At 38.5% G+C, this 23,936-nt stretch overlaps 1 protein-coding gene across 4 annotated transcripts in view; it reads right to left on the minus strand.

The window, feature by feature from the left end:
* Positions 1-23,936, minus strand: part of ema (C-type lectin domain containing ema) — a 177,194-nt gene that overhangs the window by 74,064 nt on the left and 79,194 nt on the right. For all 4 annotated transcript variants that reach the window (XM_067149861.2, XM_067149863.2, XM_067149860.2 and 1 more), the window contains 2 exons: positions 9,688-9,801; positions 3,529-3,744 (listed from right to left, as the gene is read on the minus strand). In XM_067149861.2, coding sequence (XP_067005962.2) covers positions 3,529-3,744; positions 9,688-9,801 — 330 coding nt within the window. The remainder of the gene's footprint in view (positions 1-3,528; positions 3,745-9,687; positions 9,802-23,936) is intronic.

The following is a 23,936-nucleotide window of genomic DNA, read 5'->3' on the forward strand; positions in this document are numbered from 1 at the left end:
TAGTCTGTGGCAGATTATGAACTTCTAATTAAATATTTGTTCCGTGTAAGATCCGTCTTTTCGGAACCCACCCAGATATTCACCCAACTGACTGTCGAGTACTGACTCTACTCTGTTTGGCAGAATTTTGGACAATATTTTGTAAGCCACTGGCAGAAAAGACATACCTCTAAAGTTAACATCATCTCGTTTGTTACCTTTCTTGTGTAATGGGTGTTTTAAGGCCACTTTTACATTCTTCACTATTTTCCAAATTTCTTCAAAGATTAAGGGTAGGTCTTTTAGTATTTTCGATTGAGACCATTTTATAAGCTCAGCTGTGATTAAGTCTTCTCCAATAGCATTTTGGAAAGTTACAAGGAATTTAATTTCTTCAACAGTGGTTGGTATATCTTCATAGGATGCTAAATGGTTTATTTTGTCACCTATTCAATACATATAAATTTTTACATTTAGGAATGTATTATTAATTCCACTTGAGACATGTTTCACCCTTCATTGAGGGCATCATCAGTCAAATCACCTCCTCAAGGCAAAAATCAGGTACCTGATTAGTATTTTTAACATGCACACATTAATATACATTACAATGGGAAAATTAAGTACAAGAAACACTTGTACAATGGTGATAGTTGACAATATAAGTTTATAGACTAAGTAGTCGGCACCAATGCGTAAAATTACTGGGTAATTTTAGCAGAGCTAGCAGTGGTGCTCCGAAGAATAATTGACGCACTCATAGGAAATTATAACGTTTTTACAAATTATTTACATTATAACAGTCAGGGGAGAAAGGGTATAGTGCTCGGCGTCAATGTTTGTAACAAAGATTACTGTCAATGGTTGGTAACTATACAGTAAATTTACATTATCCAATTGAACAGTTGAGAATTTACAGTTTATATACACATTTACAAGCCTTTGGGTGTGGCGAGCCCATCGTAACAATAGCCTATATGGACAAAGCAGATATGGTGCCTCGGAAAAGGTTTAAGTGGAGAGGAACCATATTTGCCCCTACCCGGCTACAGCTGGATAAAGGGAAATGATGATGATGATGATGATACATATTTACAAGAGAGCCGCTTGGTGAGCAAGAATATAACAATGTCTAGCACCAAGTGCGTCCCGTTGTTTTAATCGTTGGAAGACGATTGCAGCATTGACATATCAGAAATATGCTGAGTGGTTTAATCTTATTTTATAATCACAGGGGGCAGGGAAAATATTCCATAGCCAAATGAGGTTCTATAGGCATGATAGTTGAATTTTGAGATGGATGCCCTCAATAAAGGGCGAAACATGTCTCAAGTGTAATTAATAATAAATTCCTAAATGTAAAAATTTATGTGTATTGAATAGGTGACACTTCAATACGGATTAACAATGATTTTTATCACTTGCAACGCCAAAGCCAACCAGGCTACAGTAAAAACCAACAAATACCTAAACCTCAAGGTAAAAATCGGCAAAATTTCCAAAGATATCAATTTCCTTAAAGAATGTGTTAAGCTAAATTTAGTACCTAAATTCTTGAAACCACTACAAAGGAAAAACTTTCCATCTCAAAATTCAACTATCATGCCTATAGAACCTCATTTGGCTATGGAATATTTTCCCTGCCCCCTGTGATTATAAAATAAGTTTAAACCACTCTGCATATTTCTGAAATGTCAATGCTGCAATCGTCTTCCAAAGATTAAAACAACGGGACGCACTTGGTGCTAGACATTGTTATATCCTTGCTCACCAAGCGGCTCTCTTGTAAATATGTATATAAACTGTAAATTCTCAACTGTTCAATTGGATAATGTAAATTTACTGCATAGTTACCAACCACTGACAGTAATTTTTGTTACAAACATTGATGCCGAGCACCATACCCTTTCTCCCCTGACTGTTATAATGTAAATAATTTGTAAAAACGTTATAATTTCCTATGAGTGCGTCAATTATTCTTCGGAGCACCACTGCTAGCTCTGCTAAAATTACCCAGTAATTTTACGCATTGGTGTCGACTACTTAGCCTATAAACTTATATTGTCAACTATCACCATTGTACAAGTGTTTCTCGTACTTAATTTTCCCATTGTAATGTATATTAATGTGTGAATGTTAAATACTAATCAGGTACCTGATTTTTGCCTTGAGGAGGTGATTTGACTGATGATGCCCTCAATGAAGGGCAAAATATGTCTCAAGTGGAATTACTGTAATAATAAATTCCTAAATGAAAAAATTTATATGTATTGAATAGGTGACAAAATAAACCATTTAGCATCCTACATTCAGTATCTTCAATACGGATTAACAATGATTTTTATCACTTGGTATATCTTCTTCTAGATTTTCATTCATTTCTGAAAATTCAAATTCGATTCTAACTTATTGTTTGCTTTAGGACAATTTAAAAGATGATCAAAATGTTTTGTGAGTATTTCACTGGTCTCAGTACTGTTAAAGCAACTGTACCACTTTCAACTCTAAAGCAAATATAAGGGGCTGTAAATAAAGTAGTGGAAATATTGATAGAATGCAATATTTAATGAACTAACAAGTACATTTGCATTACATTCCTTCAATATAGTCACCTTTTACCAAATGTTGGGAGGCTGTTAGGGACCGTTGGCAAGGCGTTCTCTGTTGATAACAGCAATGGAGCGCCCTACTGCTCGGAGTACAGATGCCATGTCAGGAAATCGGCGACCTCGGAGAGATTCCTTCAACTTCATAAAGAGGTCGAAGTCACAAGGACTCATGTCTGATGAGTACAGAGGGTATTCCAAGACCTCTCAATGCCACCATTGCAATAAGAACTTGACACTGTTTGGAACATGACAACGTGCGTTGTCATGCAACATGATAGGCTGACCGTCTCTCAATAAATGTGGACATTTTGCACCACATAACCGGATGCAGATGTCACTCAAGAAATCAGGCAATAGTAGTCACTGTTGACGGTTTGTCCCTCAGGCAAAGCATGCGTAAGAATAACACCCTCACAGTCGTATGCCGCAATCGTGTCCTGCTGAGTATTTCTTGCTTGACAGTGTTGTCTTTGGAGATTGTGGTTCCGAGGTACTTTAAGTAAGAAACCAATTCTAATTTTGCTCCTTCCAAAAAGAGGTTTCAGTTTGTTCCTTTCCCGCTGATGGTCTTTTCTACATTCTTTGTTTTACTTATCTTCATCTCAAATTTCTTTAACATTATTGTTCCAAACAGTTAGTTTTCTAAAATTATATAATTGAAGTGTACTTTATAGGAATAGTTTGTTCTGTAATATATAAGAATAGTACACAAAAATAACAATTCAAAGAGAGATGAAAAATAAATTATGAATTCCATTTGTACTGTGGAATTTGTGAAATTTTAAACACAGATTTCTGTGATCATGTCAATTTACCATGCCGAAGGGAAACCTTTCCAATCAACCCTGTTGAGCAGCTAATAAAAAGTCAAACATTACAATCTAGTTTTACCAGAACACAACATTAAAATGACAAACAAGAAAAGAAAAATGGTCCTTACCTTGATTGTGACCTAAGGCATACAGTAAACAGAGTGCAAAAAGTGCTGCGTAATCATTTTCTGTACATTCAAGAGTGTTGAAAACCATTTCTAAGAATGGCTTATTCAAAAGTGTTTGTGGCTGTGTAGGCGGCGAAGGTGTACAATGAGGTGGTGATGCTGATATGACCGGAGCTAACATAATGCTTGTTCCAGTTACAGGACTGCCAGCAGTCTCTGAAACACACAGTATTTCACAAACATATTAAAACAGAATCCTCCTCCGACATTGACAGTTACATGAATAGGTGACAAACTAAACATACAATCTTTATGACACAGTGCAAGATGACAATACTAATCATGATATACTGTTTTTGTTGGCATGATTTTCGACCTGGCTTATTTCACGCATCCCATTCAACAATAATATCAGTTATAGTTATGAATCTCTATTCCTCAAAAATTTGTAAATCATCTTTATTTCTGCCTCTTCTTGGCTCTATTGATAACAAGTTATCTCAAAGTTACTAGCACTGGTGTGATGTTTTGTGTAAGAGTACATTTCGCCTCCTATTCCTCTTCGCATTCTTACGCATGACATAGGCATGCTGGCTTGGAGTTTCAAAATTAGAAATGTTTTCCAGGTTGGCTGGCTACTGTGTGTGTGATTTAGAAGTAATGTATGACTGGTGAGTTCTTGGTGCAGTATTCTTCCTTCGCGTGTGATGGACAACCAATGCAGCTGGATTCAAACTCTCCATAAGGTAAAGTATGCTGCAGAATATGGTAAGCAGAGCCACAGGTTGTAAATTTGCAGTGTCTTAATTTAATTTACGATACTGATGTAAGTAAATTAATGAACTTCAAGAAATAAAAAAAAATCTCAAAAAGCTTTCCGCAGTCTGAAAAGAAGTGAAAGTGTCTGAAAGTTGAAAAAGAACTGTTCATATACATTCAGGCTCTAAGCAGTGACGGATATGTAGTTACCAATGAAATGATGTAATTTAAAGCATGCATGATAGCCACAAAGTACAGCAGCAGTTTCTGAGATTTCAAACTGAGCAGGGGCTGGATGACTGGATTTATGAAGTGAAATAACCTCCCACTGAGACGCCAAACATCATTATGCCAAAGAATGCCAGAAGACTACAACAAAAATATTATAAACTTTCATCGATAGATTATTAGAAAGAGCAAACAGAAGGTGTACTTGTTTTCAGAAATAGGCACAGTGAATTTCAACATGCCTCAGAATTGAACCACAGAAGAGCAGGGAAATCAAGCATTACTGTGCGACTACAGGAAGTGAGAAACAAAGATGCAGTCATACTTGCTGTAACTGCTGATGAATAGGAACTACCTCCATACTTATCTTATATTTAAACAATAAACAATGCCGAAGGTTAAACTTCCAGGTGGAATCCATGTTCGTGTTCAAGAGAAGGGCTAGATGGATGTATCCCTGGCAAATGATTGGATTCATAGAGTTTGGAGAAATCGACCTGGGTCATTGCTTCTATGACCGGCTATACTAACAATGAATAGTTTTTGAGGACATTTAGCAGATAATACGAAGCAGCTGTTGACTAACATGAAGACTGATCTCGCAGAAATTCCTTGCAGTCTAACATCCACACTAAAGCCTTCGGATATATCTATAAAATAAGCCGTTCAAAGATAATCTGCATAAAGAGAACCATAATTGGATAGCTGAAAATATGCACAAACTTACTCTGGGAGGCAAGATACGTAGGCCATCAGTGGAAACTGAGAGAGACTGGATTCTCTGTTCATGGAACATGATTTCATCAGACATTGTTTCTAAAAGTTTCAAGAAAACAGGAATCTCAAATGCATTGATGGAAGTGAAGGAGACTACTTATGGAAAGACGTTGATTCAGGTGATGGCAGCAATTCTCCCGATTTTGATAGTGTTGATGATGAATAGACATGGTAAGTCATGCACAAGATTTTAATGTTACAGTATTTTCATTTAAAAGTACTGGGTACCTAATCTGATAACATGTCAAGTGATTTTGTTTTCTTTTGTTCCATGTAAATATACCTGATCGATACTATGACAGGCTAGTAATGGAGGTACGAACGCGATTCACTGCTTCATACTTTATGGGCTCAACAAATCAGAGTAACTGAAAAATTGTGCAGTAAATCCAAGCATATTTGTCAAAAGTATTATGTCAGTCTTCTTTTTCTTTAGCATTTATCCTGGCTGGTTGCGGGGTTTGCTACACTGATACACTGTCTCTGTTTAGTTCTATCTCAGGCTGCATCTGGATGGATTTTATATTTTTATGTAGTGTGTTGGCCCAATGTTACTTAGGCCATCCCTTTGGTCTTCTGTTGATGACTCCTAGTTTGTAGCCTTTCTTGGCAACTGTCTTGGCTCCTACTCGTAATTTTGCATTTTCTCGTGGATAGGTGCAACGTAAAACTGTTTCCTGATGCTGTCATATGAAATGCTATCTAATTTAGTAATTGCCACTATCCACCTCAGCATCTTTGTCTGCATTACACTAAGCTGGCATTCTATCCCAGTTGTAGGCAGCCAACATCCACACCCATACAGTGCGACAGGGTGAATGACTATATGGTATATTTTTTTAAATTTTAGATTATCTTTCATCCTGAGGTTGCAAGTGACCCTGGTTGTTGTTCACCACTTCATCCAGGCTGCATTAATTCTGATGTTGACCTCTTCAATGAGTTGGCCATCATCAGCTATCGTGGAACCACAGTATTTGTACATTTTTCACTCATTGCAGGTCATCGCCATCTACTTTAATGATTCCCATTTCTTGTGCATCTGACGTCATGTAATTGGCTTTCTTCTCATTGAGGTGCGAGATGTATTTCGCCAGTCTGTCGCTCCATTCTTGAGTCGAACGTTGTAGAACTAGCTTGATCTCTGCAGCCAAACTGACAAAGTCAGCATAGAGAAGGATTCACGGTATGGCCGGTGCTGCAGGTCAGCTGTCCTGGCGTCCACCACTAAGTTGAACAAACGAAGTAATAAAACAGAACGCTGGTGTATGTCGACTATGATGGGATGTAACTCCTTGGTTTTACATAAAGCAGTTGCACCCAGTTGACATGATATTCTGGTACACCACGTTTTCGAAGTACTAGCCATATGAGACTGTACAGTGCCCAATCTAAGACCTCCTGCACTTCGCACACCTGCTATCTCTAGGAACCTACAGCCCAAGCACCTCAAAAATAACAGGAAAACATTATACAGTTAAATCATGTTTCTGCAAGGGACAACTGAATATACGAATAAAAATTATCCAACAGGGGTATGGAAACACTACATACGATTTTTTCTGACATGAAGGTATTTTACGTCATGTATCAGCGAGTACAGTGAAAACTATACACCGGTATACCATTTCTCAAGATGACAGGAACGTATTAAAAGGTATGAAAAACACGCGAGAACAAATATGAAAACCTTTTCTGCTGGGGCTTATGTAATAACAAGTGCAATGAACGGTCTGAAAAACGCCAAACAACAAATATGAAAACATATGCATGGGGGCCAATAAAAATATCCAAGTATTATTGCAGATCACACTTTATCTAAAACAAATGTTAGCAGAAGCCTTTTATTTCAGAGCAGTGGGTTATAAAACATTATTTTCTGCCCACACTCTTAAACAATGAATTGGAGGTTATATTCGGCCGTGTGCGACTGCAACAGAATGACTTTGGGTGCCATTTTGAAACACTCTGACAAAGTCGAATCGTGTAAAACAAAAGCTAAAGGTTTCCACCTATTCATTACTGTTTGTTGTAATCTTAAAAAGGTTACATATAGAGGATGTTTCTAAATTCCCATTACAGACTTAGAGGACTTGCAGTGGGCACCAAGACGGTTAAATTTATCATAGGAACTTGTGTCCGGAAACATACCGTTTTCCCGCTATCCGCAAAAAAACAATCACAACACACGTTTACAGCTCCCGCATTTTCGGCGCTCTGTCCGACTCCTGCTGTTTGTCATCTGGGTCCAATTACAGCTGGGACTAGATGTAATGACCACCAACGTCAACACAGACACGGTACCTCAGTACCATGTTCTCGTACACACGATCACCACTCCCTGTTCCTGCAATATCCGCCGCAGCCATAACCCGCGTCAATAAGTCTTCCTCGGATTCCACAGGAGTCTCGTAAATCAAGTTTTCATGTGACCCCACAGGTTGTAGTCTAGCGGTGTCAAGTCGGGTGAACGTGCAGGCCAAGTAATCGAGCCACCACGACCTATCCACTATTGCCTGTCGTGAAGTTAAAAATATTTGCGTTTCATATCTAAGCTATTGCCTGAATAAATTTTTGTGCGCAGTGAGAAACAGTTAAAATTGAAATAATAAATAAAGAGGTTCAACCTATTCAATACCAAAGAATAAGAAATGCAGTGATTACATTCTTATTTAATAATAAGTAGAAGTGGTATCAGTTTAGACCCTAGTCCAGGTCACCATCAGCCGATTAAAACATGATAAACAATGCATAGGAAAAAGAAAAGAAAAGATCAAGTTCACTCCGGATCAGTAGAAGAGGCGATATAAAAAATGACGGGGGAAGACACTGTAAAATTCAGAAGGAGTAAAATGTAATAAGTCACTTAAAAGAAACAGTGCATAATTTTCTGAGCGGCAATATGGAACACGCAGTGTTAGGCAAAGTCTTATAATGTTTATGTGTTATGACTTTGTGCCTAACAGTGTATACAAGCTAGCTCATTTAACCGTTCTCCAGGTCACTGAAAGTAACAAATTTGTTCTAGTCAGTACTTGAAGACAGTGCACTTTAAATACTTTGACTCGTCAGCAAAGTCGGTTCACCATCAGCATACTTTCCCCTTATCCACCTCCTGCCAGGTCGGCGCATTTATGGCATTTCTCCGCTGTTCTCTCCCCTTCCACCATCACCATGGTCTTGATTTTCTCTGCGCTAATTTTCATAACACACTTTTCAATTTTCTTGTTCAGTGCCTCAAGTTGTTCTTGTACTTCTTTCCTGTTTGTTCGCCAGACCAAAATATTGTCTGCAAATAATCATAACTTCATCTCCCTATTCCCATATGCTTCCTTTACAATTTTGTCCATAACCATTAGAAACAAAAGAAGTGACAGCACACTCCTCTGTCTTAGTCCAGTTTCATTTCTAAACCATTTTGTCTATCCAAACTGAGTCTGTACAACGCTGAGAATTTTTGTACATTGCTTGCACCATTTCTACAGTTTGTGAACTCAGTCTATTTTTGACCACAGTTTCCCACACTTTCTCCCTGGGAACACTATTGTATGCCTTTGTTAGATCTATGAATGGCATGACCTGGACCTTTCCATATTTTCAATTCTTTTCCATTAATTGCCTCATGCTGAAGATTGGGTCCAAAGCAGATCTTTCACTTCTAAAGCCATACTTCTCCTCTTGCAACTCTCCTTACCTTTGTTCTCATTCTCCTCTCTAATATCCTTTCCAGTATTTTTGCACCTTGCAATAAGAGTGTGATTCCTCTTTAGTTATCACACATGTTTTTCTTCTTAATAACGGGTATTATTATTCCCTTTCCCCAGTCTTCTGGCACATAATTCTGTTTCCATATGCACTTTAAAAATCTGTACACCCATTGTAGTCCAACAGGTCCAGCAGCATTAATCATTTCCACAGGAATTTCATCCACCCTTGGTGCCTTCCTCATTTTCATCTTACGGACTGCTAATTCCACCTCTAACATGGTTATATCATCTTCTACTGTTGAGTCATCACACCGTATTACTACTATTTCCTCTGCACAATTTCTGACATTCAACGGTCAGTTATCAGGTTAAATATTTACAAAGAACACACAGAAAGACAATTTTTTATATAAAGATTTTCAGAAATTGAAATCTCTTGTGTTAAATAGAGGTTTATTATACACTGAGGTCACGTAAAATCAAGGTTATACCATACCTCAAAGTCATACGAAGCAGGTTTTAATGTTTTCTTTAAGTCTCCAGATATGTGTCCTCATTGTACAGAATTTGATATTTACTTTGGTGCGTGCTACCTTTACTGCTACCCATCCTTTTGCCAAGTAACCATATGAAATATTAATGTCATTCTGAAGTGAAAGAGAAGCGGAGACGGGATGAGAAAACTTACCAAGGGCAAGCATTTGTTCTTTTTCTTCGTCAGTAATATTTACATTGGTCTCACCAGCCTCACCACCTGCAGTGCTTGCTGAAATGTCTTCTGGGTCAGCCGAGGGAGCAGCATCTAAAAATTAAACAAAAAGGATAAAAATAGTTTAAATAAAATATAATTATGTTTGCTTGTACTTGACTGGTTTGGCCTGGTGACTGCCAGGACCAGATAATACCAGAAGTTGTTAAGGCCTTTGGAACATGGTATTTCCAACAGAGCTCACTGAGCTAACGGATGCTGATCATTAGCCGCTGGGTACCACTACAGACACTAATCAATTTAAGTTGCATCAAAGAGTTCTTCCACCTTCTTCGCCATTGGGACTTATTTTCCTCTTCCACCGTTGTAGGAGAAAAGTCTAATGTAAATAACTACAGAGGAATTTCCATCTTACCCATCGCTTATAAAATTCTCTCCGCCTGTCATCTACTACATACACAAGGACAACTCGAGCCCCTCATCGATGAATATCAAGCTGGCTTCAAACAGATCAGCCGTCGAACAAATCTTCAATCTGAAATCTACCTTGAAACTTCGAGCCACGCGAAACCTCTGAATCATCTGTACATTTGTTGACTTCCAGAAGGCTTATGACTCCACTGATCGACAATCTCTTTTTAATATACTCGAACCGGGCGAGTTGGCCGTGCGGTTAGGAGCGTGTTGCTGTGAGCTTGCATCCAGGAGATAGTGGGTTCGAATCCCACTGTCAGCAGCCCTGAAGATGGTTTTTCGTGGTTTCCCATTTTCACACCAGGCAAATGCTGGGGCTGTACCTTAATTAAGGCCACGGCTGCTTCCTTCACATTCCTAGGCCTTTCCTGTCCCATCATTGCCATAAGACTTATCTGTATCGATGCGACATAAAGCAAAAAAAAAAAATACTCGAAGAAAACAATCTCAATCTGAAGACAAGACGACTCGTCCAACAAACTCTGACACAATTTCTAAGCTCAAATTCATTGGAGATATCTCTCAACCTTTTCCCATTAAAACCAGTGTCCGGCAGGGTGATGGACTTTATCCGTTGTTGTTCAACATCGCTTTTGATAAGGTCATCAAAGAATGGGAAAAAGAACTGAAAAGTCGCAACATCTGGAAACATGTCATGGTAGGAAGAAAACAGAATAATATCAACATTACTTGCTTAGCCTTTGCTGACGATTTGGTAATCCTCTCCAGAGATGGGCAGATGGCAATTCACCAGACTGAAGTCCTCAAAGAATGTGCCGGGAAAGTTGGTTTACAAATCTCCTTCACAGAAACTGCATTCATGGCTACAAAACACTCTGAACCACAAACGTTGGTAACAAAATATGGCACAATAAACAAGATTACATTTCAAATATTTAGGTGAAATCATTGAACCTACAGGTACAGAAAGAATAGCACAAAACACATATGAACTCAAAATGCGGAAAGTATATGGGAAAACAGCAAACATCTACATCAATAAATGCATGAGCACTGACACAAAAATTCAACGTTACACGATGGTCGTCAAACCTGAAACACTCTATGCCAGTGAGACCTTAACCTCAATTATAAAGGGGATCTTGAAAATATCAAGGAAGCTTAAAGGAAAATCATCCGAAAAATCCTTGGCCCAAAACTTTCAGATGACGGATATTGTCTAAAATCGCACAAGATCACAGGAAAATACTCAAACATTGAAACAGATTTCCGTAAACGACGACTGAAATTTTATGGCCACATTATAAGGCTAGATGACAACTGACTAACAAAGAAAATATTGATGTACTCACAAATATTAAAGACAATGGTTTGGATCAAACAAGTCCAAACTGATCTCAGTAACGCCAACATCACACCTACAGATATCGAAGACCGTAAAACTTTCAGACAGAGATCTACACTTGGGAAGTTGCTTTAGAAGATAAGCGCAGCAGATCTAGGAGAAAGTGGACTGACGAATGTCGAGCTAAACATAGCAACATGATGAAAGAATTCTGGAAGAACAAGAAAAATAACAACAACAAATCATAATTTGCTTTATGTGATCCTTTATGGGTCAAAACAAACTAAATAAATAAATATCATTATGTTATTTTATACCACAAATGCATTAACCCTTGAATGCCCGAATTTCTTATTTTTTGAAATGTTCAATTTTTCTTAATAAACATTCTTAGAATAGGGTATTATTCCAGGAAGATCCATTATTTTGAAGCAAACATGTTTAGTTTCGGAAATATAGGGTGTTGCATATATGCAACGCTAGGCGCTTAAGTAGTAATCTGCAAGGTACCAACACATGTTGTTTTCTTCGAGTAATAATGAAAATACTTGGACAATGAGCGTGGAGAAGAAGATATAAGTTATTGTTGAGTTGATTATTTACTAAGAGACAAAATAAAATAGTTTATATACAATAAGACATTATTTACAGTACCTACTATATATATATCTACTACTTCATCTCGCTTCTCTACCTCCTCGAGAATTTCTGCTTAAATAAATGTGAATCGAATAAATGGCGCTATTCAACTACGATTTCCTCTTATATATACAAGAAAAAATTTCCTACCACCCCTGATTGTTATAATAATGATAATAATAATGAGAACTGGAAATGGAGTATGGCTTTTAGTGCCAGGATGTGTCCGAGGACTTCGGCTCGCCAGGTGAAGGTCTTTTGACTTGACTGCCGTAGGCGACCTGCGCGTCGTGATGAGGATGAAATTATGAATAAGACAACACAGACACCCAGTCGTCGTGCCAGGGGAATTAACCAATTATGGTTAAAATTCCCGACCCTGCCGGGAATCGAACCCGGGACCCCTGTGGCCAAAGGCCAGCACGCTAACCATTCAGCCATGGAGCCGGACATAATAACAGCCTAATAATATGCATAACAAAACTGGTATATGAGTTTGAATTGCATGCACAGCAACGAAGGGTTGTTACGTCAATAACAAACACTTCAATACCAAACACTTCAATACCAAATAGGTACATAAGGAAGTGATTTGACAACGGATTCGCCTAGCGTTGCGAATATGCAACGCCGGGATTATGTGGATCTCACTCGCCCACGAGTTATTAATTGTAAAAGGAATCGTGCTACATTCAAACTCTGATGAATTTACTTCCTGGGTTTCCTAAAAGAGGTTAATTATTTCTAAATCATAAAGTTATATGGCGAATCTTACCTCTTACGGTATGCCATTGTGTTAGCTGGAACACACGGCGAAATTCAAACATACATCTCGTCAACAATCAAGTGGGGACTATTGATTAACCGACTCGTAACAAAGCACAACACTTCCCTTTACAGAATACGTGCGTAATTTTCATTCCTTTACTGGAAAACAACTTCATACATTGAAAGGAAAGAGCACCGGCACGCCGTTGCACATATGCAACGCTAGGCGTTCATGGGTTAATACTCAAGTAAGGATCATGATATACACACACACATATCTCTCTTTATGGCATTCTAGATGTGCTCAATAGGATAGAGTTCGCATGACCTTAAGAGACTAAGCAAGCATCCTCATGTCCATGGAGTGTTCATTGAACCGATCAATTACAGTTCGGGAGCAAATGGACAGTCTTTCTGAACATACAGGTCTCCTGCAGTGTACTGGAGGTGAACAAATGGGTGGACATTATCTGACAGCAGGTTCCTGTATCGTTCGTTAGTGAGGGACGTTGTCAGATGTGACAGGGGTCCCATTCATCCCACGTGAACATTCACCATACAATGATGCAATCATCTCTGGGCTCAACTGTATCCCACTGACAAAAGAATCCATAGCCTCGAGTGCTCTGTGACGCATTCATAGCCTTCCACTGGCATGTACAGAAAGGTACCACGACTCATTTGTCCATGCGATCTTTCTCTACACTTTGAGAGTTCCTATGCCATGTGTCTGTGACTTGCGATGAGCAGTGGTACCCAAATGAGATGGTGGCTTCTGTACCTCACTGTTGTTATCATTCATCTCTCTTGCACTGTGACCCGTCTATTATCCGCCCTTAATACAGCACTTTGTACTCCACAGCAGTTGACCCTGGCAATGGTGGTTTTACCTGAATCTATGTACTCATGATACACTTTGGACATGGTGGTCCATGGAAGACCCATTGCCTCTACGAATTCAGAATTGAAATAACCCATATAGATGGCACCAACAATCTGGCTGTGATCGAATGTGGCAAGATCTTGTGTCTTACCCATCCTGTGCTCACCTGTTATTCACAAGGACATGGCTAGTACGAAGTCTGACGACATCAGAGTCCTGTACCACGTCGAACTATTACATTCGTCAGTCTGACCACAGTGTCATTTTGCCAAAATGGTAGCTATCTCTAATTCAATTGTTCATCAGTATATATGTCATAGTATTTCACAAGCATGATACAAAATGCTTTTTGGGGCAAAAAAATTACAATTTTCCTTTTCTGTATTTGAATCTCATAGAATCTGCAGACAAGAAGATACCACATAGTATTGGCATCTGGCAGGTATTTTCTCATTAAAAATCAAGAGTATAATGATTGACATGTTGGTTAGATAATCAAAAAGGAACTAGCTCTGAGTATCACTTAAAATGAGTCAAAAAAAAAAAAATTTCAAAAAGAAAATATCAGTTCCAACTTAAGGTGTAATGTGAAGAGAGCATTTGTAGATCACCGAGTTTCATGACACATTACTCAATTCTGGGATGTATGCCCAACCCCTGTCCTGTTTCTCTACGGGGTTGGGTATGAAGCGAGATGAAACTCTGCAGCTTGTTTTTATGACTGGATACCCTTCCTGACGTAACCACATCAGAGGAGTTCATGAGATGAAATGAATGACATGATATATAACAGGAAAGAAAAGGGTGAAACCCAGAGCTGGCAAATGGCCAACTCCTGTCACATAGCTGCTCAAAGCTTAATGTTCCTATGTGATGGACGAATCACCATCAACAGCGTCATATGCCCTCACTCCATATGAACACTGCAGAGAGGTTGGGAATTGAATCCAGACTTTAGGCTTGCAAACTAGTGATTATAAATTGTATATCACCACCTTTCCTACCCTGCTGGCCAACATTCTGATGGTGAAAAGTTTTTCAACCAATAGGACTCACCTGGCTAACCATGGTGTCAAACTATATAGACTTGACGCCTTAATGATCGTGGCCACCAGGCGGGCTATTCGATTCTTGGATACAAGGGGGAAAACAAAATGGAGTGAGAGCTGATCATGAGAAACAATAACATTACTGAACAACTTATTTAAGATCACAAATACCACACAAAAATAAAAGGCCAGAGCAAAAATATATATAAATATAAATGCAGTAGCATCAATTATTAAGCAACCAACAAAGTATGATACAATATCTGCATAAATTTTCAAACAACATATTGCATTGATAATGGGTTTGAGATGTCGTTTTTACCATGCACTACTCCATTTCAGGTACTCGAATTTGAACTTTATTCAGTCATCTTCAGCCTTCAGTAATGTGAACTTAAGACATCAGCAAAAAAAAAAAGAAGAAGAAGAAGAAGAAGAAGAAGAAGAAGAAGAAGAAGAAGAAGAAGAAGAAGAAGAAGAAGAGGAACTTGCAGACTTCACAGGTCATAAAATAATGATATCATCATCTATTCTCTACACCATAAGGCCAAGTGTTGTAATGAACAAGCCTCCATACACTTCTATCATACCACCACTTCTCTTCCAGTATCTTCTATCTTGGGCTGCTCCTGGCCAGGTCTTTTTCGATCTGCTTTCCTCAGCCATTTCAAGGTCTGCCTCATGGTCTTTTGCTGGTAATCTTTCAGCGTAACCATTCGGCAATCTTATTGATTTCATCCTCATAATGTGGCCAAACCATTTCAGTACTGCTAATATAATTTCAAGCACACACTGTTGTTGTAGCCCTAGTTGGAGACAGATATTCTTTTCTGATACTGCCTCCTCTGGTCTTGTGAATACATTACCTAAAGAACTTAATTTCTGTTGCTTGTAGTTTTGGTCAGCTTTGCAACTTCCCGCCTATAAATCAGAATCGGTAGCAAGTAGGTCGTATAAAGGGACACTTTGGCTTTGTAGGGGAAACCTTTTGTCCTAAAACAGAAAGAAACAGAATTGTACAAGGCTGCAGCTGCTTTAACTTTGTCTGGTCATTTCATACATCTCTCTCTTGTTGGCCAACAGAATACTTCCAAGGTATTTGAAGTGCTACGAATCATTTCAATTTCACGCTGTCCAGTCTCAAATAATGTTACTGGCTTTTCGTCTCACTAACTACTTTTACGTTTTTTCAGAGACGCCGATGCGCCAGAATTTTGTCCCGTGGAAGTTCTTTTACGAACCAGAAAATCTATCGACACGAGGCTGACATATTTTAGCACCTTCAAATATCACCAGACTGAGTCAGGATCGAAGCTGATAACTTGGACTCAGAAAGCCAGCACCTTAACCGTCTGAGACACTCAGCCTGGCTGTCCAGTCTCAGGGTGGCAACTTTGCTTCCTCTACTCACCAGCAAACATACTCTTTTGGTTTGACTGATTTTAAATCCAAGCTTGTTAAATTTTTCTTACTACCAATTTAGTTTTTGTACCTCATCTTCCCTCTCTAACCGTATCATGACATCAATCACAAACACCAACATATTTGTATTTTTGTCTTTCTTCTTGATTATCTTGATAATTTCATCCATACTGCTTATGAAGAGCAGTCAGGATAAGCAGCTTCCCAGTTGCACTCTATTTCTCAATCATCAATGATCTACATTTAGGCCAGTTACCCAGGTGGCAGATTCCCTATCAGTTATTTACCTAGTCTTAAATGATTTAGAACTTGTTGGAAATTTATCGAATATCTCCCTTGGTAAATTATTCCTAATTCCTCTTCCTCAAATATTTGCCCCAATCTGTCTTCTTGAATTCCAACTTTATCTTCATTTTATACCATATTTACGTGAATAATCCACGCACCCTAATTTTAGGAAGGCTAATTTTGAAAAAAAAAATGAAATGAACTATAATTCTTTCCATCAAAAGAGTAACGTATGGATAAACAAACATTTCGTATCACTCCGCGAGGTCCAGGTGGTCTTTACGCAAATATGAACATGTAAATTTTCGGATATAGCTGCTTTGCCTGAGATGATAAAAATACATCATCACTGCCATGAAATATATTTGCCATGAAAATTAGCAAATAGGTCTACTTACGTGACAGATATTTCATTAATCTGAACGAGCAATAGGCTCGATTCTCTGTAGATCGGAAAATTCAATGTCTCTTGCATCACTAGAATCCTCTCCTAAATTACTTGCAAATTCGTCACACTTCACATTTAAAACACTTCTCACAAGCGGTCTCTTTTTACTCGGATAGTAACACGAACGGTGGTGGATAATTCTTTTTGTACAATGTAAACACTTGAAACAGACATACTGGCGAATTCGGGTGTTAGTGTTGTGATACAGTAAAACCTCATTAATTTGAAGTCTTTGGAACGCAGACATTGGACTTCCAATTATGTTATTTCGAATTAACCGCCAACTTGCAATTCAGAAATGCCAAATCTCGCCGCGTCACAAAATATTCTAATACCCATTACTGCATGCAATTAACATTAATTCACTTTCAAATGCCATGAAAAAAACTATTTCCAGAATGTATCCAACAAGTTGCATTTATGGTGTTCAAATAATGCATAACGCAATGAAGGAAAAAGAATTATTCAAAGGCGAGGAGAAATCTATGCTGGCTCCCCTGTGCAAGTGGATTCATTGGATTACTGTACTGTATGCATTTTGGATGCCTTGTACTTGCATGGAAAGTAGCCGATGCCCTTAAAGCATTGTGGTTTGTGAACTTTCCTACGACAAGGGGAGGAAGCAGGAAGTCTCTCGCTGCTTCTTATTTGTATTTGATGGACTTCGCTCGCGCCTTACGTCCAGCCACCAGTCTTATCTATATAAATAAAAATGAATCGCTAAATATGTTGCTAAGCTCAAAACTCGGGAACGGCTGGACCAATTCGGCTAATTTTTTTTCAAATATCTGTAAGTCCGAGTAAGGTTTTTACGAAGAGAAAAATTAGAAAAAATGTCAGGAAAAAATGTAAAAACCCCATTTCTCTTCTTCCATTCAAACTGTTTGTATCTCTTTCCTTCTCCCACGTTTGCGCTTAGCGCTGTCCTCCTCTAATGCAGCGCATTTGCAAAATGTCTGTAAATATGTTATCGGTTAAAATGGGTGAATATCGGATTATGTACAAAATTTCAAGCCGCATTTGATGCCATTAACAAAAGAAAGGTTTACAAAATAACTGAGTGTGAAAATGTTAATATAATGGAATGTTACCTCCTTAGAACTTATGTCGTAACTCCTATTTTATATTCACTATATTTGTAATTTTTTCACTGCTGGTAAAGGAACATTTCAGCTCGACGTAGATAACTTTGTTTCTAAATTTAAATGATAAGAACATGCACTATTTGCGTTTCTTTTCAGTCATGTTCAGAGATTTTTATGTGCAGGCAGGAAAAAGTCAGTCGCTGGCCAACTTCTTTGCTATTGAATTTGCATGGGGGGTCAAAGCGAGGCAAATGGTCTTCAGATATGGAAGTTATTTTTAAAACAAACCCCAAGTTCTTATCTTTCTTAGTTCTCAGTTTGTGACAGGAAGAATGCCTCCTTGGGTTTTGCTTTCGCGCGTACGCACTCCAGACAGTCGTATGCAGTGTTGAGTTTTGTTATAAAGTTGGAGACCTTTATCTACCCTGATTGTTTTTAAATCTTCGCTTCTCAACAAACAAGTTCATCGATTTCTTTGGTTGATTGGTTTATTTTGTGTGTGCTTCCATATACAGTATACTAATTTCAAGACTCATGCCGCCTATAAGATGCGGGCGGAGCAACTTCTTTCCTTACAAACATCCAACAACTGCTTTCAAATGACTTCATTGGGGCAACAAATAATGCACTTCGGGACAATTTCATACCAACATTCAAGGTAACATATAACAGACAGACTTATCCCCCATTTTGCTTTCTTTTCAACTATTCTAACAGGGAAGCATAAAGGAGAAGACTTTTTTGATAACACGCATCCATATGATTCCGATTGACATACCATTTGGATTTAAACGACTGCAGTTTTGAGTGCGGCTCGCTTTTGCTATGACCATAAATAAATCCCAGGGGCAGTCATTGAGTGTTTGCAGCATTAATCTTGAAAACCCATGTTTCTCGCATGGCCAATTGTATGTTGCCTCTTCCCTATTGGAAAACAATCAACTTTGTTTGTTTACGCGCCAGGTAATCAAACAAAACAAAATACAATGAAAAATATCTTCATAGTGTTGATTGGAATCAGTGTTTTCTATGATAGTTATTTCCTACGAAGAAAGAGGAGTAAGTTTTGCCACATTATCTTCACGCCATCAACTCATCAAATTACTTGATTTGCAACGGGGGATAATTATGGCTCTGTGAGGGATTTGAAGACCTGCTGAACAGTTCCGATCTACGTTACAGTCTATCAGGGTTATTTCTGGGTAGTGATATGCTGTGACCTATTTGAGCATTTCCTTATTCACAATCAGGATATTAATATTGCAGGTAATGAAAACACGTTTTTCCAGTAGTTTGTTACTAACTTTTGGTAGCAGTAGAAAATTAACTCATTTGATGTTGATGATGTAGTCATTTGCATTATTCTGATTTTTGTGTGCAGTACAGACTGAATTTTTGCTATTTTTTTGCTATTTGCTTTACGTCACACCGACACAGATAGGTCTTATGGCGACAATGGGATAGGAAAGTTCTTGGATTAGGAACGAAGCGGCCGTGGCCTTAATTATTGTACAGCCCCAGCATTTGCCTGGAGTGAAAATGGGAAACCATGGAAAACCATCTTCAGGGCTGCCGACAGTGGGGTTCGAACCCACTATCTCCCGGATGCAAGCTCACAGCCGCGCACCCCTAACCGCATGGCCAACTCACCTGGTACAAACTGAATTTGAGTTTGATCCATTGTCATTTATTTTTGACAGAACGACGTTTGTCGGGTCAGCTAGTATATAATAAAAGGGAATTTTCGTGAATAAATGAGGCTGGGACAAGTTTATGAGGTTTACGAGTGGATTTAGCCTGTAGGATATCTCTCCCTTGCTTCCGTTTGCATTGCACTACAGTACAGTGACTCTCCTTGTACGATTTCCCGCCATGGTACTTCACTCGTGTAACAAAGTATTCTATTTTCCCATAACTGCATTAACCCCTCAGCGTCGCAGCCATTTGAATAGCTTCCTACCCCACGGCCGGATGAGATTTCAACTACGCGCGACTGAAATACATCGATTCACTTAAAGCGTTACTGCAAGTATAAGAGTAACCCGATTTTCACGAAATTTGGAATTCCTTATGACAGAACTATGTACATGCAGAGGTTACAGGTTTGTTTCACATTTCCTTAGTAATTTAGTTCTGTGTGATAGAGTTCGAAGCACTCTTTGAGACAGGGACTCAAGTCACACTCCTGGCAGCAGTACACTGACGTCTTCTTTTCGCCGTTTTTTTGAACACAGGATACAATGTCTCTGAGGTTTGGATTTCCAACTCTTGGGTGCAATTTCCTGATAAAATATCTTTCCTGCAACCTTGGAACTGTATAATCTGATTCGCGCCGGCCTTGAATATTTCGTTCCCCTCCCGAGCGAGCGTATTTTGTAAACAAACCTTTCACCAGCTGAACCCGATAAGGTAATTGCTCAATATTTGTCTCTGTGACCTGTGTGAGTATTATTAGAGAATTTAGCAATCAGAATTCACCGTTGAAAACTTCTCTTTGACCTGTATAATTATCTATAGTCTCTTACAGGAAATTTCCAAGTACTGTTTCCTCCTCATCGTCACTCTCATCATTTACCACTGCTACATCATCTATTTCATTATCACTGCTGCTTATACTGTCACTAGTACTTCCGACTAAACTTTCATCTGAATTATACAATATTTCAAGCACGTTACTGTCAGTCATACCATGACTGAGCGCGGCGCGTCACACGGACTGATGAAGCTGCAGCGAGACCGAAAGCAACAGGACGAAACTGAATGAGAGGAATAACATTTATGACGAAACAAACCAACTCGATACATATTTCAGATAAAAGGTCGAGACAACGTCCTTCAAACGAGATATATACCATGAACAACTGGTTCTCGTATCGTATGACAGAAAGCAGCACTAACTCATGCCTACACAGAGCGCTCGTGGAGAGTTACGAAAATATTACAAGCCAAGAAATAAAGACAAATATAATAAATAAATCGCACTCGCAATGTACAAATAGAGCAAAGAACATCACACGAAAAGACAAACTTCTCAGATCATCATTTCTTTATTTTATTCTGTGGGAAAGAATGAAGCAAACAGACTTTAAAAAAAGTAAGAGATTAGTGCTCAGACTTATTTGACAAATAATTATCCTTGCAAAAACAACTACATTATAACGATTTTTCAATTCTTATTTACAACACTGATAAACCTGAAAATGTCTTCTTGGAAACAAAACAATTTGCATATCAGTAACTCCAAAACTCTTCGCGCTATAGCCGTAAATGTGAAACCATGTATGGGTCTATACCACGTATAGAGGTCGGCGCTGAGGGGTTAATGCATGCAATCACCTTGATTTACAGTTTAAACCTTTCAAATACCATGAGAAAAACTATTTCCGAAATATATCCAACAAGGTGAATTTACATTATTCAAATAATGCACTTGGATAAATCAGTGGCAACATGACCTCACGCAACGTGAGAAAAAAAACACAATTCAAGGACGAGGACAAATCATGTTGGCTTTTCTGTGCAAGTACTTAATATTTTTTTTTTTTTTTTTTGGTTTACTATACTGTTTGCATTTTTAGATGCCTTGTACTTGTACGGTAAATGCTCGATGCCCTTCAAACATCGTGGCTTATCGAACTTTCCTATGACGAGGGGAGGAAGTCTTTCGCTTCCGTCTGCATTGCAACACAGTACAGTACCACAAGTCCGTTTGGGCTCGGCATTAAAAAAGAAAAAATGCAGTTTCATCAGCACTGGCAATATTGTTCGGTGAGTACAAATTGATTATAATTATTATGAGCCATACTTTTACGCCAACTGTCGGCATCGCCAGTTTTCTCAGATTCTGCTTCTCTGCGCACTGCCTGCTACGCGATATTGTGGCATTTCTTAAAACGCGGAATACATAAGAATTACGATTTCACTTGAACTTCAACTATGAAACACACTAAAGACACACCGAATTGAGTGAAAGTATGGAAAGCTGCACGTTCTGGAAGATGCGTTCTATCGTGATACACATAAAATTTAAATTACTCTGTACAATACTATCTTTTAAAATGTAAAAATGTTAAAATGTAAAAACAGTTTAGAATTAAAATTCTGAATTGTTTTCCGTTTAAATTTGACATATGTGGACAGTTTTCTTCCATCTGCGGTTGTACAAAGCATAACTGTTCACTCAACATCGAAAATTAGGGGAGCCAGGAGCGTGTTGCCAACCTTGACGCAAATAAAACTCGCACCCCAATTTCGTGCCTCATAATTTTTAAAAGAATATGTAGGGATTATTCGCGTAAATACAGTATTTCCTTTTAAAACTTCCATTCAAGCTTATTTGTCTACTAACATCATTCCACACCATCTCTCCGCTGACAGCTCAGAACATGAGATTTGTAACATGTAACATCCTACTTAGTCAAGCAGCTTGTCTCCTTACTCCCCAAGTCTTCCCAGTCCAAAGTTTGCAACATTTTTGTAACATTACTCACTAGTCAGAAATCACCCAGAACAAATCGTGCTGCTTTCTTATGGATTTTTCAAGTCTCAAATCAAGTAATCCAGGTGAGGGTCCCAAACACTGGAACCATATTCTAACTAGGGTCTTACAAGTGAATTATATGGCCTTTCCTTCTTGCTGTGGTCATTACCCTGTATCAGAAGAAAGAAGAGCAATCTGTGACATATATGAGTGGGGTCAAGAGAAGTCAGATTGACTAAATAATGTGTACAAGACAACATCTGAAGGAAATAACATGCATCAAAGTTGTTAATGGCAAAAGTGGCAGCTCAGCAAAAGCTTCTTGTTTGCCGAGTACATCTTACAGGGAGAGAATAGATGTTAAAAAAAGTGAACCAACAAGAAAGAAAAAAAAGTAGTGGAAACTGAAAGATGCTACTTCACGAGAGGCCTTTAGGGACAATGTGACAAAGGAACTGAAATTGGCGAAGGACAAGCAAGAGTGGTGGAAGAGTCATGTCTGATTAACCATATGGTACTGCCTAACAATCCTACTTTTACAACCTTTCTTTCTATTCCATTTATTTTTAACTACAACAATTACAGCTTCATGATCGCTTATACCGTTTCAGTTTCTCTAGAGAGCTCATCTGGTTTTATCATCACCATGTTTAGAATATTCTTCCCTCTGGTTGGTCCCATTACTTTCTGATTCAGCTGTTCTTCCCAGATTAACTATTTGCCACTTGTTTGTCACTCTTTCTCTCATTCACATTACCTTCCCATTAATATTTGGTAAATTGAAATGGCTATTTCTACCTACAGTGAAACCTCATTAGTCCATTCCTCATTAACATTAATATGATTCTCATCATATTAAATCTATATAAAAATACCTTGCTTATCGTGTCACGAATTTTCGCTATTACCACTTAGTACCATCACATTTTTCCTAGCCCTGAAAATGTTATTTGTCATCCCTTGTAAAACAAATGTGATCTGCAACTTGAATAAGATCCGTCGACACAGTTGCGTGATTATGGAAAAATACCTTAAATTCCTGAACTTTACACGTATGTAGCACATACAGGGAGCAAGTCGTTAGCCTCAGCAATGTTCAGTTTTGCTTGCCAGTTAGCAGCAAGAATGCTGAATAACACAGTGAGTCTATGTGTGCTTGTATTTCACATTCCACTCAGAAGTTAGAAATAGGTTTTGTATTGAGTGGTATAGTTTTTTTAAAATTTCGTGTGGCTATGTCTAGCCGAGTGCAGCCCTTGTAAGGCAGACCCTCCGATGAGGGTGGGCGGCATCTGCCATGTGTAGGTAACTGCGTGTTATTGTGGTGGAGGATAGTGTTGTGTGTGGTGTGTGAGTTGCAGGAATGTTGGGGACAGCACAGACACC

The sequence above is a fragment of the Anabrus simplex genome, chromosome 6, assembly GCF_040414725.1.
Source record: "Anabrus simplex isolate iqAnaSimp1 chromosome 6, ASM4041472v1, whole genome shotgun sequence".
NCBI lineage: Eukaryota > Metazoa > Arthropoda > Insecta > Orthoptera > Tettigoniidae > Anabrus > Anabrus simplex.